General features: G+C 37.1%; 1 protein-coding gene across 4 annotated transcripts in view; it reads right to left on the bottom strand.

The window, feature by feature from the left end:
* Positions 1–294: 294 nt before the first annotated feature.
* The window catches only part of LOC149775034 (uncharacterized), a 46,986-nt gene continuing 31,630 nt past the window's right edge, over positions 295–15,650 (bottom strand). For all 4 annotated transcript variants that reach the window (XM_089943259.1, XM_089943260.1, XM_089943257.1 and 1 more), the window contains exons 5-11: positions 15,361–15,500; positions 12,280–12,480; positions 7,780–7,854; positions 6,737–6,893; positions 5,882–5,944; positions 3,763–4,050; positions 295–2,130 (exon numbers count right to left, since the gene is read on the bottom strand). In XM_089943259.1, the coding sequence (XP_089799385.1) occupies positions 1,937–2,130; positions 3,763–4,050; positions 5,882–5,944; positions 6,737–6,893; positions 7,780–7,854; positions 12,280–12,480; positions 15,361–15,500 (1,118 nt within the window). In that variant the 3' untranslated portion in view covers positions 295–1,936. The remainder of the gene's footprint in view (positions 2,131–3,762; positions 4,051–5,881; positions 5,945–6,736; positions 6,894–7,779; positions 7,855–12,279; positions 12,481–15,360; positions 15,501–15,650) is intronic.

The following is a 15,650-nucleotide window of genomic DNA, read 5'->3' as shown; positions in this document are numbered from 1 at the left end:
AGTGGATGTAAGTTGACAGAATTTATTAAACTAAGGGGTCAACAATGAAAAATGTTCAATGCATTCTTAAAGCTGAAAATGGAGAAAAGTCTAGATTGCATTTCTGACAGCAAAGGCAAACAAATAGCATTTTGAAGATAGATATATACGTGCTGAATCTCGTAAGAAAAAATAAAACCAGTCTAAATGACAAAGCTTCTGACAATAATGGAAGATAAAATTTTTCTAATTTTTAAAAGAAATAACCGCATAAAGTCAAGACACAAAAATACCATTAGAACTTAAATGTGCGTCTTGCTTCACAATACATTTGAAAAACGTTTTTATTTTAGCTTGAAAAGAGCAATAATAATAATAAATTCCTTTTCTGTGAGTAAATGAGCGATTGATTAATGGGCTATAATCTTGTTTATAATTTTGCTCCTCCTCGGCAGAAGAGTTCCAAAACATTTATTTTTACCGGTTAGGTTAAGGACGATCCAATACTGTCTCTAAATGATGTTGTAGAGTTCAATTTATATCGCTTTCAGCATAATGCTTTATATTCCCACGAAGGAGACACATATGGTCATCTTAGATTCTTCTTTGGGCCTACTCAAGTTAGAATGGGCCCATATAACTTTAACTGTCATTTGAAACTATTGACAAATGCAAATGAAAGGACGCAAGGAAAATCGTTTCCACGCCATCCCCAAGAAACACCACTACAATTTTAAAGAATAAATAAACGATCAAATTTCATATCCTCTCCTTCCAGGGTAAAATGCGAGCTAATGCGCTGGCACGTGCCAATGAACTATTTTGACAAAATGCAAATCATAGGATATTCATTAAAAACAGAATTTTTAAACTTGCATCAATACATGAAAAGAGATAGAACATGTTGAAAATTAGGACGGAAAATCATTATGAATGCAATATGCATTATCAAAGCTATAACACCATTATCTAGGCAATAGTAACACCAGCAAAACGAAAACTCAGCAAAGCTGTCTCTGCATCAGTTTGAAAATAACACTGTCACCGGAAGAATCACTCTCTAAGCACAGATATTCTGTTCCATAGATGATATGGCCTTGCCTTGTGTAACCGGCAGTATAACGCCCTGTTTTTCAAATGACATGGCCTTGCCTTGTGTAACCGACATTATCACTCCCTGTTTTTCAAATGACATGGCCTTGCCTTGTGTAACCGACATTATCACTCCCTGTTTTGCAGATGACATGGCCTTGTGTCACGCGCAGAACCATGTTGAGAACACAGCCATGTATCTTTCACAGATGACATGTCTTTGATTCGTGTCACCAACAGAACCACCGACCCACCCCTTACAGAAGCATGTCTGTTTTTTAACTTTCATCTCCTTGACTGAAAGAAAACAAGTCTCCATAGACTGTTTATTGTACAAATTTATACATCAATGGCCTAGCTAAAGAATACATCTTCAACAATCCCATTATATATATATATATATATATATATATATATATATATATATATAGCCACTGCCAGCTACAAAATTGATTTCGGATATAATAGCAATATTGCCGCAACCAGTATAGGTGATGCTGTCAGGTGACTTGCGAGATGAAAACATAACTTAACACTTCACGAGTTTCCGCTACAATGCCTGATTTGTCTGAACTGAATATTCTCTTAGAACTTCACTTGTTGACAATCCCGATATGAGATATAATTATGGATTACAAAATTACTATAAAGAAATCGAGCGCTTGCATACAATAAGTTTGATCGTCTCACAATCAACAATTTAGATTACAAAATCAGAGAAAATAATCGTATCGTCTTCAGGAAAATTTAGGAGGTTGGTTTTAATTAAGAACATGCGTCATAAATAAATGCTACCCGTCCACAGTATTGTCATTTCACCTGTATTCTGGACGTCACAATTTTATCAAATAAATGTTTGCTCCCCTCACATCTTCTGCAACAGTTCGTATGCATAGGCTATCTGCAACACTGACACTTCGTGAAAATGGCGGCCGACGATCATCATCCCTACTGGAAGTCCATCTAAGGACCTTCCAGCATTGATTGAAATGGCTGGATGACCGGTGCAGTTAAATGGCATGCAATTTACGTCCATTCCCGAATCAGCCTTGAGCCGTTCTGACAAAAAAAGTGGAGTCATGTTTTTAAAAATCTTCTAAAATGTTTAAGGGTATTAAAAAGAGTATATATCCTATCATCTTCTGTCTATGGCCGTGTCTTAGTAGTGTGCGTACGCTATTCATAACTGAAAGGATGCGGGTACGAATCCTGCAATTGGATCTGCCTTTCCAATGTATCTTGCATCAGTTGCCTCGACACAAAAAAATAACCCCGTTTGTGTTACTGTGCTGTAAAACACCAAACCAAGGCCTATGTCTCTCTTTTTGTATGTATACATGCCACTTTCAACCATAATTCTACATGCATGCTTTAAATCATGTACTGGTACATACTTATATTACCGTATAGACTTTCAGAGATTTTCATTGGAGGCATAGTCGAGAATGGCTATTTTTTAAATTATTTTGCGTGACTTTTCTTATATATTGTATTTAATCAAACTAAAATGGTATCTTATGACATAAACCAATTATCTTTATTTCTAAATAAGAATAAATATGCATTGCTTACGAATTTAAACAAGCCACCACACGTTTGTGACAAATAAGAATTCTTAATCTTCATCCCGGGAAACTTGTAAATCAGTTTCGCAATATCAATTGCAAAAGAAGAAAGAAAAAAAGTCAGCACACACACACACACACACCGTCGAGTCGGGGACCCGAGTGGCCGAACGGTCTAAAGCGGTCACCGTTCCGGATCACTGCCATCTCACCTCTGTCTGCGTTGGTTCGAGTCTCAGGTACTGCCAACGTGGGTACGTTAGAAAGCCTGCCAGTAGCTTCTTGTGGGTCGGTGGTTCTACCTGGGTTTTCCAGGGTTCTTCCTCCACCAGTTATACTGGCCGCCATGTATAGCCTATCTTGTGCTGAAAAATTCAATTAAAGCCTACAACAACAACAACCGTCGAGTCAACGCAACACCTAAAGCCGCTCATTGACCCCTACCTCTCTTCCCACCCACCCCGAAATTCGGATTAAAAACTAACCCTTAAAACCACTCAGCTGTCGTCAATTACAGTTCACAGTGCGAAATGTACGTACTACAAAAGCGAACGCAGGTGCTGCACAGAGGCTGTTCGTTTTATATTTCTTTTTGCCGAACGCGATTCTCCAACTAAATATTTTAACACCCTGTATCCAAATCACACCTAAATAAAGCTGTAAAAGAACATCACCAAGGTAAATAATGAATGCAAGTAATATGATATTTTCAAAAACAGTATCCGGTGGCCTAGTGATTACAGCATCCCTCTCGGAAGCGAGAGGTCAAGGGTTCGAATCCCGGCCGAGTCATACCAAAGACTTACAAAAATGGTACTAACAGCTGCCTCGCTAGGTGCTCAGCAATAAGAGGTTAGTGTTAGGACTGGTCGGCCTGGTGTCAGGATAATGATAATGTGACTGGGTGGGACATCATGCTACATGTCTGCGGCATGTTGCCCCAGTGTTAGACATCACTATAAATTGCCACACTGCAGACATCGTAGCGATATGACTGAAAAATTGCTAAAGCTACGCCAAAATCCTCATCACACAAACACACACACACACACACGCACACACACACACACACACACACACACACACAGAGTAATTTCAAATGGGGTGCTATTCTCGGTTACTACACCTTTCAATGTGGAGTCTTTCTTGGGCAGTTCGGGTGCCACAGATGTCAAGGTAGGCATCAGAAGAACATCGTACTCTTCCAGAATCTTATTGTAGGACGCATTCAACATGATGTTTAGGTTCTGAGCCATCGAGTAGAATTTGTTCTGGTAATTCTTCTGAATGAAAGCTCCGAATAGTACCGCTCCCTTGAAGGTTTCCGACATGTCTTGAGGTCTGAGGTTAAATCCTCTTGTTAAAGCATCTTGCATGGACGACGGGTAGTATCCCTTCCAGTGATATCCGTTCCCTATAAAGAGGAAACTTAAACTTAAAAAGACTATATTTTGTTTTATTTTATTCCTGCGTTTTTCTAAAAAAGGCTGGGATGATGTGAGCCTGCACGTTAAGACGTGCCTGTGTAAGTAATGTTGCAAAGCTCCTAGTACACCGTTGAATGTAGAAATGGCAAAAGTGAAATGATTAGAGAGTGTCTGCAATGTCCACAGAGGTTTGAAAAATCTGACGCAGCCCCACCCATGGATGGGGCGGGGATACACGAATTTAACTTAACTCCCAAATTATAAGAATATCATGTATTAGAATTATTATGCCTTATAACTGACCCAAGTTTCAACGCATAACACATGTCAGATGAGAGTTTGACTGGGATACCTGAATCGTGCCCAAAGGGCCATACGATTGTGGATCCTTGGTCTCAATAATAAATTATTCGAAATCACTATCATATACTCACATATTGCGAATCAGATAGGAATTTATATACAGAACTGACATTGGTTGCTGTGTCTTTTTTTGCCACAAGATTTTTTATCCCAAAAGGCAAAGCTTTTAGAGTAAGTGAAACAAAGCAGGGAAACACTGACATATGTGTCTATTGTGTGTACCTGTGTATATTAAGATGGAAACATAAAAAACTAAATCGTCTTAAAAACCACAAATATATGCAGATAAGGTTATATGAAAAGATCATGAAGACTTTCTATCAATTTTGGAGAATAATTCGACTTAAAACAATGAGAGTTCCATATGTTGGGTTGAAAAGTCCAAGAATTCGAGATATCAAACTCAAACTATAGATTACAACTGGTACTGGGCTCACAAGCTGAACTTTACATAACAAACAACAAATACTGGTAACGGAGCAGTTACGAAACATTGTCTCAACGTATCAAACTAGTCGAGCTCTTCGTCAAGGAAAGAGAACAGCTTAAATAGCTAATAATTACTGACAAAACATTAAGCATTGCACATAAAACCGTTACATGTTTGAATGAAAGGGGTAATCTAAAACAAACAAAAAATAATTGAAAAGAGAAGAAGAAACAGATGAAAAACTGTATTAAAATGAGTAAACTACAATCTATTTGTGCTGTTATCAGAATAGCAAAACTGTACAAATTAATCAAAGATGGGGTGGTCTGTGTAATTGCGTGTTTATCATATGGGGAACGAAGCAATTTCGAATTCATTCCAGGCTATAGTAGTAAAGACGGCAAACATGCGTAGCGGAAATCAACGCCATCTAAAACTGGTTGCTCCAATATCTACTAAAGATTAAATATCGTGGTAAAGTTTTGTATGGAGGATTTAGTATAGGAAATATGTCATAAAAATGATACTGAAAAGAGATAATAATAATAATAATAATAATAATAATAATAATAATCGTGCAAAGAGATAATGTATATCTACTTTGGTAAATATGGTCGCCAAGTTAAACTTGCTTTTTTTCCTTTCCATTATTTTTTCTTTTCCTTTTTTTACAGGAAACTTATTTAACGTAAAACAGCACAAATCCTCCTCTTCTTTTTCTCAAGATGGCCACCCAAATGGTTATATTGGATTTCAGAGAACCATCGTTCCGTTTAGGACCAACTAGACTACAAAATGTGAGTTATCGACCAAGTTTCACGACGTTTTTCTTTCATGGTAACGATAAAAAAATAAGTCCTAATAGACGGTACGGTTAGTCAACGGTTCATTGTGCTGATTTTGTGGTCTCGACCAGTGGAGTTTAAATTTACACAGTTATGTGATAGTCATCGTTACAAGTCGTTTCTTAGCCGCAATTTCTACAGAGTTACCGTTGTCACGAAGAAATAGTTAAGATTACTCACCGTTTCCTTTATACAAACAATTGTATGCCCCTTCCAAACAAATAGCACTCCATATTGCGAGACCTGTAAACATTACGCATTAAGAAATTCATATATTCTCTTAAAATTGGGCGAGTGAAAAATGTTGTACAGCTACCGAAATACAGAAAAATGAAGCATGGTTAGTGACCTAAAATCTCTGTAAGGTATTGATGATGATTTGCATACATGTACACGTCTTCTTCAATACTTGTAGAAATGCCTATTGTAAAGACTATCGCGCCCTCTTTTTTAGCGTAATCGAATTTTCCGTTTCTTGTTTGGGACATTATATAAAACTCTGTTGCACTGGAGTGTATTCAGATCTATAATATCACAGAAGTATGTTATTAATGATAACATTTCATGATGGCATTAGAAGATACGTCGTAATTTTGAACAAAATCCTTTAACCAATGTATCGATCATGACATTTTCTAATTGCTTATTATGATAAGCATCTCAAATGTTTCATTTTTTCAACTAATATCTTTTTGTTCATTATAAAACGCACGATATGAAATTTCAGATATGAAAAGAAATATGGCAGAAATAATACAGATTTAGAGCAAAGCAAGTCTTAAATACATACAGAAAAAAAACAGAGGAAAGTTACGAAATCTATTAAAAACGCAAAATGCAGGATATTTTTGGATTTTTTTTCTTCTCTTTCTTAATTGTGTAAGAGCCCATTTTGTAAAGTTTGAAGTTAGGTAAGATTCCAAAAAGAGAAAAAAAGACCCAGATCTATTGTCCTTGTATTTTGTTTGACCAAAGTAACCATAACAAATATGTATTTTAAAAAAAAAGCGTGCAAAAACATATAGAGATGAATACCGTCTTTATGCAAAGGTATCGACACCTCTTCCACTAGAGCTCCTTTGGTTGAAAGTTTTAAGGCTGTCTCCTTGACAACATCTTGCACGTTCTGTTCACAGCACGCGAACCCTTCAGTTATCAGAGCTATCTTTTTTCCCGTCATTTCAGTTTGGAGCTGAAAATAATCTGATCACGTGTTTACTTCATTTGTGTGCAATACAACTTATTCCTGTTCAGAATTAAAAAGTACATAGTTGCATGTTTATAATCTCACATAACTGAGAATGCATGAATGCGCTAAACAAGCTTTCGATTAAATTTTTATTAAAACTAATTACTACGACAAAAAAAGTATGTACTTGATATACATGTAATTAAGAACTGATAGTATTATCAATCTAATCTCCTTTCATCGATTAAAGAAAGAAAAATATTTTTTCTTGTCATACCCAATTTATTTGAATATCACTATATATATATATATATATATATATATATATACAAGGCAGCAGCAGCAGATAATATCTCTTTATCGTACAGGAGAATGAGTAAGTATGAAGTAAGTAGTTATAATTCATGTCCTACTGGGAAATGAACTCGGGTGTTCGAGATAGTGCACCCATCGCCTTGCATGGACTCACCAAAACCCACGCATCCTTCGATTAAACGTATATACCCAGCATCCCACCCCACAAAAGATGGAATTTATTCTTGAATATAGACATTCGTGCGTAGCAGAGAAACTCTCACGATCCACTAATTAACTCTAAGTATACAGTCACTCCGAATTCCTGTGACGGAAATCAAGTCATATAGAGGTTATAATTGTTGGTTACAAATATATGCCAAAGAAAGTAGCAGCCGCTAAGCCTACATTCTGCAAAAGGATGCGTGATAATATGCAGGATAAAACAAAGTATAATTTACAATTTTAAAAGTTTTGTTTTGGGGTTTATTTTAGCAAAGTATCAAACAATTTTAAAAAGCAATACGTTTGCAACCAGGCTGGGGATTTTCTGCCGAAAATAATTGTATAGTAGTTCCAATATAGTGAAGCTTACTTGTTTCGTGTACTCAGGCACATGAAAATTACTTGAATGCCTTGAATCATTATTTCCATCCCGTCCTGAAATAACCTGAAAAATATAGAAATTTTGACATCAACGTCCTTAACAAACTGTCAAATTTGTATAGTAAAGGGCAACTCAGAAAGACCAGATTTCTATGACTGAATCAAAAGTTTGTCATGTGTAAAAATTTGAAAAGCATGTATCAATCTCTGGATAGGTAAGCATCACATTTTCTAGAACTGCTCGACAGGTTTTAATGAACATAATGTATTCAAAACCACATGAAAATAATCTAATAGTTCTAATATCGCTTTTAAATCAAATATAATGGTTATACTGGTGTCAAGAAGATATATTTTATAAAATTATTTGCTTTTTTGTGTCTTTTCTTTCCACCCTTGTATATTTCTGATTATGAAACAAAAAATTCCACTTAAACCTACACAACATATTTTTAATACGTATTCCTGTGTGTGTGTGTGTGTGTGTGTGTGTGTGTGTGTGTGTGTGTGTGTGTGAAACAAAATCGGAGCAGTAATCGAAGCATAGTCTCAACCCTGATCGCGTGAAAATCACTTCTGGACCATCTACACTCTTATGTATCGCGATGACGTTACAACTTATACAATCAAGAAAATAATAGGTTTTCAGTTATGTCTGTACTAAATTAACATATACTGTAGACAAGGAACACAAAAACCATACACACAAATTTAGTTTAACAAGAAATCCGATAACAAATTTAATATATCAAAATATATAGCAGAACATGCTTGGATCCTATCACAGTTCAGAGCATCGTACTTAACCCAATATCCGGTTTTCATGCGTACATGTGCTTGCATGGGTGTACTCAGTGCATTCATGTGGGTATATGCCTGTGCAGAAAGTAGGAAGAAAACAGGAGAGCACAGTGATAATTCGTATGATGTCTTCTTAGGGAAACAAAGTAGAGCCACTGTGCGTGTGTGTTATATAACTGAAACTGAGAGAGTGGCGTGCTCTGCCTGGCTGTCACCTGGCTCTGACATGCTGAAAAATCTCCAGTATGTATATGTTTACACACACACACACACACACACACACACACAGTACAGTATCCGTCCATCGGTAGCAAAGACGACCAGTTTCAATTGTCTGTTGTCAAGCTGTTTGTCGGACATGACTAGTAAGGCCACCAATCCGGGCACTGAAGTCGCACATGAGAGATAGGGTGGAAGTAAATGTGCTGGCTTTCGAGTGGCACGTTTGCTCTACGTCTAACAATTCTCTGCTATTCCGAATAGAGCGAGCTAGATGTGATCTTTGCTGCGCTACGACGGACGGTCTTACGCAAGGGTCTCACATGAGGCACTGTTGATGTGCATGTTTTTTCAAGGACACCGTCAACGAGTCCTTGGAACGCTTATTTTGTCCTCCAACAGTGCACTTCCGCTCGCAGAGTGCGCCATAGAGTAGCCGCTTTGGAATCTGTTCCTTAGGCATGCGGACAAAGTGTCCTGCCCATCTATATTTGGCCCTCTGTATCAACGTGAAGATGGATGGAATGTCAGTCCTGGTGAGAACCTTGTTGTCAGGACTTTTGTCTTGCCACCTTATCCGCATCATGGAGACAGCTCATGTGGAATTGATTGAGTTGTCTGCAATGTCTTCTATAGACAGTCCACGTGTCGCTGGCATGCAATAGGGTGATGAGTACTACAGCAAGATACAATTCAGGTTGGTGATAAGGCTAATTCCTCACTGTTTTGCAACGCATGTTTAATCGTGGTAGTGAACATCATGGTGAAGAGCGTGGGCGCAGGAATGCAGCCTTGTTTGACTCCTGGAGCACCTACACGCTCACGTTAGCCAAAGGCAAACGCACTTCGATACTCATTTCTACGGCTTCCAGTCCTCTGGACAATGTTCCTTCCATAGTGCAGATGGGACAGCACTGCTTACTGATTAGGGTAGGATCATGAAGAGCAATGGGCCGACCACTTCACTTCTGTCCTCAACCGCCATCATCCATTAATGACGAAACCGTAGAACGTTTGCTTCAAGTGGAAACTAATGCTGCGCTGGACACTCCACCCAGTGTGCAAGAGGTTCAGAAAGCTATCTGTTGGCTTTCCTGTGGAAAAGCCCCTGAATGAGATGCCGTATGTGCCGAGGTGTACAAAGATGGGGGCCCCATACTATTTCAGAAACACACATACATTTTTCAATCAATATGGAAAGAAGGAGTAGTCCCATAGGAATTTACACGCACCTCTTTAGTTCATCTCGAAAAGCGAAAGAGCAAGTGTAAGTGCTGCGACAACCACAGAGGAATCACCCTCCTGTCAGTCGCTGACAAGACACTTTCTCTCACCAGCTCAATCTCCCCATACACTTCTTTAGCAGGGTCTATTCCCAGAAAGCCAATGTGGTTGCCGCGCAGGCCTAGGGATAGTCGACATGATTTTGCTGCACGACAACTCCAGGAGAAATGCCAGTAGCAGCACAAAGACCTCTTCACAACATTTTTTGATCTGTCCAGGGTGTTTAACACAGTCAGCAAAGATGGGCTTTAGAAGATCATGACAAAATTTGGCTGCCCGAACACGTTCATCACAGACGTTCGCCAGTTCCACGATGGCATGATGGCCCACGTAATGTATATATATGGTTACGTGCATAAAACGTTTAGTTTTTAAAAAGAGCACCTACACGCACACGTTATCCAAAAGCAAACGCACTTAGACGCCCATTTCTCATATATAGGATCGACTGAGCGGAAGTCAAAAGCAATTTGAAGTATTTATAGCCATCATCCCGACACCAACATATACAGTACCAACATTATCAAGCGAGCAAACATTATATGCATTAAAATACGCCTTAAGAGTTAATGTTATCAAATTCGATTTCTGTCACCCAAATAGAGAAAGAGACTCATAGGATGAAAAGCAAGGACACTCACTCAACGGAATTTATGTCTGAGATGGAAGGGTTACGAACCTAGAAACCCAAATTGGACAACGTAAGAACAATAACATAAACAGGAGGAAGATTATACTCATCTACGTTTATCATCAAAAAGGAAACTTAAATCAATCATCATTCAAAATTATATTTTACAGTTTTATTTGCTTTTCGGGGAGGGGGTATGAGGGCCATCTCTTAAAAATCTAACATGTTATATGTGCTAGGAAGAGTATGGGAGATGTCCACACTCAGATACTCCAACATTTATATGTGTTGCGAAGTGGCATCGAGTTGTCTAGAAATAAACAAGTAAATTCCAACGGATACTGCTGACAAATGTTTGGCAAATACTCAACGCAACTATATAGAAGAAAGAGACAGACAGACAGACATACATACAGACAGACAGACAGACAGAGAGAAATAGAAAGACAGGGAGAGAGAGAGATTGGTTATTTAGCTAAATATATTTTGAATGAGATCTATCCGTCATACGAACTGGCAAGTAAGTTCTCATTCTTATGTTACGTATTTAGGCTCGAATATACAGTAATACAAGAACGAGTGAAAACAACAAGCTTTGAAAAATACAATAATTTATTTCCCTGGAAAATTCTGCAAAAATGAAAATTTATGAACTTACGGTTTTAAGAATCAAATAAAAAAATAATCCACGAATTATCCACGAATAAAATTTATGAAGTCCTAATTACAGAATGTTTTACTGATTTCAAGTTCGAATCCCGACGAAGAATCCAAGATGGAAGGCGATGACGTATGCTGTAACCTGTCGTGTTGAAGTCTACAGATCCTTGTAGAAACAAGAATTGTTACTCTGGTTTTGGAAATCTAAATAAATTTCTTATAAGAACTATCTTTTATTAAGAATCTCACATGAGCACATATATATTCCAGAGAAAAAAAGGAATTAATCCTTTTGAATCCAAATAATTTGAAATAACTCCAAACAGCACAACATACAACTTACCGTGTAACAGCCCAACTTCTACTGAGAATAACACTCCAAAATAAAGGTTATATCGTCTTCTAAATCGTAAAAAGGGGGTCACGTGATCATGTTCTAGAAGCTCATACAAATTAAGTCCTTGTTAAAATACACGTACACCTAGTATGACCCTTACGAAAACCAATAATTTGACTCTAAGAAATAAAAAATAAAAAAAATGTTTACATCTTAAACACGTAGTTCCATCATGACCTCGACAACAACCAATCATTTTAAAATACAAATAGAACTTATTCACGTGGTTGCTACTAATTGTGAATCAAGGTCAGGATCTAGATCAACACATATTGTGTTTATAAAAGGAACAGCCAAGGTCAAACTATTTCTGAAAAAAAGTATCATATCTAGTGAATAAATTTACATTACAGAAGCATGTAATACAAAATATAAGTTTTTAAAAACTTGACAAACAATTAAATTGAAATAAATGTATATTAAATCAGATATAATTAAATCAAATATGCATAACATCACGCTGTGACAATAGTTTGAACAATGTGTCTAAGTCAAACCTCCAAAAGAAGAGCACAGTCATGGACATTTCTAGCCATCGGTCCGAGATGATCGATTGTTATTTCAATTGGACACGCTCCGGTATAGGGAACTAGTCCAAATGTCGGTTTCAATCCCACAATGCCACACAAGGAAGCCGGTATTCTAATTGATCCTCCTTGGTCCCCACCTATTGCCATGTCGATTTCACCAACGGCAACCTATGAAAAATGTTTTAATTTCCATAAATGCACAATATTGTAACTTTTGATTAGCATCTTTTGACACGTTTCAGACATATTCTGATATACTATTTATTATGATGTAATAAGTAGTGCACAAAATCGTTTCGAGTTTTAATTACTAAAATGGATCTGATTCACAAGACTTCTTTCCCCCAATTTATGATCTGGTTCTACCATTGACTTTTATGACTTTACATGTTTTACCGTTACCTATATACATTTCACCGAATTTTCCAATCTTATCCCTTTCTATTTTATCTTGTTATACTTGTTATAATTCATGTTTACATTGGAATCGAAGGATTTATCTTCCCATTGTATTTGAATTATTATTCATTTTTACATTTACAAAATTACTTTAAATTTGCAACATTTACCCATTCTCGAGCTGCCGTTAAACGCTAATATATGCATACATCTTATCTTAATGTTCAGACTAAATCAGGGCCCCATTATCCTTGGTAAGAAAAGCTGCAAATATTTAATTACAGACAAAACACACACATAATTACACACCCCCACACCCATATATATATATATATATATATATATATATATATATATATATATATATATATATATATATATATATATATACACGCTTTGGGTTGATTAGATTTGTGTGTGAATTAACTAAACAAGCGATTTCGTCCACTTGAAAGTTGTTGTTGTTGTTGTAGGGCTTAACGCCATTTTTCAGCACAAGATAGGCTATACATGGCGGCCAGTATTTTGGTGGAGGAAGAACCCGGAAAACCCCCGGAAAGAACCACCGACCCACGAGAAGCTACTGGCAAGCTTTCTCACATAACCACATTAGCCGAATCCGAGACTCCACTTGAAAGTAGAGATGATAAAGTTAACGATGTGGACGAGTTCACTAATTCACAAACGAAACTCTGAAACAAGCAAATAAATGAACGTGATATTTGCAATTTCAACAACAAACGCGAGAGACGCAGTAACTGAAAATACCATACTGATCACTTAAACAGTTATTACGGATAAATGTTCGCAACTTTTCACAAATATAATGGTTCAGACTATGGCCAGTGCCCTCTAGGGTCTATAAAGTAGCATAGAAAAGCAAACTGAGGACAATGGCTAGCATATCTATCCGAGATGTACCATTTTACAAGTCAGTCAAAACACTAAATTCGAGAAGAAATGCAAATGAAGGTCCTGGTAGAAGAATGTGCGCATAAAAGCCAATAAGCTAAGACGACGGCCGTCTAAATGGACTGTGACACAATAGCTGCTTTACAATTTTCCCCCGTTTAACTATTTTAATCCAGTGTTAATCCAGCGATAGAAGACATATTCTGTATGACACAGGTCATATGTCTTCTTTAGCTGTTAATAAGAGTGGTAATAAATATACTTACATTTTTGCATCTTGAATTTCCTCGAAAGGTACTTTCTTAATTGGTTCTGCAAATCCGAATGACATGACTCATGTCATGGAAAACCTGATACACACCTAAATTGTACTGTAATTTCGACTACACATCCAGCTGAAATCACATAGTCCTTACTAAACTGAATTGACCCAATAAATCAAGTACATCATAAGTAGAAAAACAGAATTGAGTTGGATCAACAGAAAAACAAACTCTTTCCATTTCACAACAACATGGAAAGCTTGTTCAATGCAGGATCATTCAAACTATGACTCTAAATTTCAATTTTATGAGACCAAAAACGATAATTTTTTAAAGCTATTATCGAGCGCATGACGAAGTTCAAATGTCGTTGGGTGGTGCTATGTACGCATTAGTATTATTCATTTGTATTGATGCATGTACGGTTGTGTATATATTTTGAAATACAGCATAAATTCAATTACATTTTTACTGGTCGTGTATTCCTTTATTATTAAGCCTTAGGTAGGAAAACGAAATGAGTATATAATAAAAAAGGTTACTTATTTGTTTGGGTAACTATAAACTCGTTTAATCTTATTAATAATTCACTCCTAAGGTTGTGCAGTACTACGCAGAAAAAACTAGTTCATATTTTCCCCATACAGATACACTAACCAATAACTCTGTGACTCGTCCGGCTAGATGGTATGGCTGAAATCAAATACATATTTAGTGCACACCTAAGCCAAATAATCGGTCGTATAAATGTTCAAGCGCCGAGGTGATAAACCAGATAGTGTGGGTTATATGCCAGGTCGTGCATGTATTCTATGTTGCTGAGGAAAAGAAGGTAATTTAACACTATATGTGTAAATATTGTAGACGATGCCAATGTACGCGTAACACACCTATAAACGACAATGTGTAAACAAAATTGTCTTCAAGCTCAATACAATGGATCATATGATTAAATAAATGTTGAATTATGCGAGAAAATACGTAGATGATAGAGGGAGGTGCAGTTTGATAAACATAGATAAATTAAGAAGACTATATTAACATACACCTCATTCTAAATAAAGAATGATATATTTCGGTCATACTGTGGTTTCCTTATCGTGTACTCTAGAACAAGGCCAGAACACCCACATCTTTGTATACAATAGGTCAACCAGGTGACCCCTTAATATTAGTCCGTCAATACATGTAAATGTGACGAAGGATACATGACCTAAATCTTGGTCATAAGGCAACGCACTCCGGTTCCTGTGAAGGTCACATAGGGTGACGTAACCATACTTAGATTATCATGTCACTCATGTGCAGATGACGACGCCATTTGCGGATGCGCAGTCGATTGGGCTATACTGAAGATGTTACCACTGACAATTAATTTCAGACAGTGCATTCTCTCGTAATTTTGGTGACACGCGCGTCCGAATGCGAACAACCTAGATCAATGAATTCAAAGTTTAAAAATATACAGTCTTACCAAAGCTGCACTACCGGAACTGGAACCTCCACTGGATCGGCTCCTGTCATGAGGATTTAGTGTGGGCCCCGTAACGTTGGTGAAACTGCTGCCACACATGCAGAGGTCCTCACAGTTTGTTTTCCCAAGTATTCTACCCCCTACACAGAAGAAGCAGCAACAAACTGTATTAAAACCAATTTCTGGTGAAAAATAACTTTTCTCTTTAATTAGTTATGAAAATGATCCTCTGTCACTCAACTGTTATTTTCCAGCATTTTCTAGAACCTTCTGTACCAATCTCTGCCATT

This window comes from Sinohyriopsis cumingii, chromosome 19, assembly GCF_028554795.1.
Source record: "Sinohyriopsis cumingii isolate HCF-2022 chromosome 19, ASM2855479v2, whole genome shotgun sequence".
Taxonomy (NCBI): domain Eukaryota; kingdom Metazoa; phylum Mollusca; class Bivalvia; order Unionida; family Unionidae; genus Sinohyriopsis; species Sinohyriopsis cumingii.
Note: the sequence above shows the minus strand (reverse complement) of the source record. Positions and strands in the feature narration are given on the sequence as shown.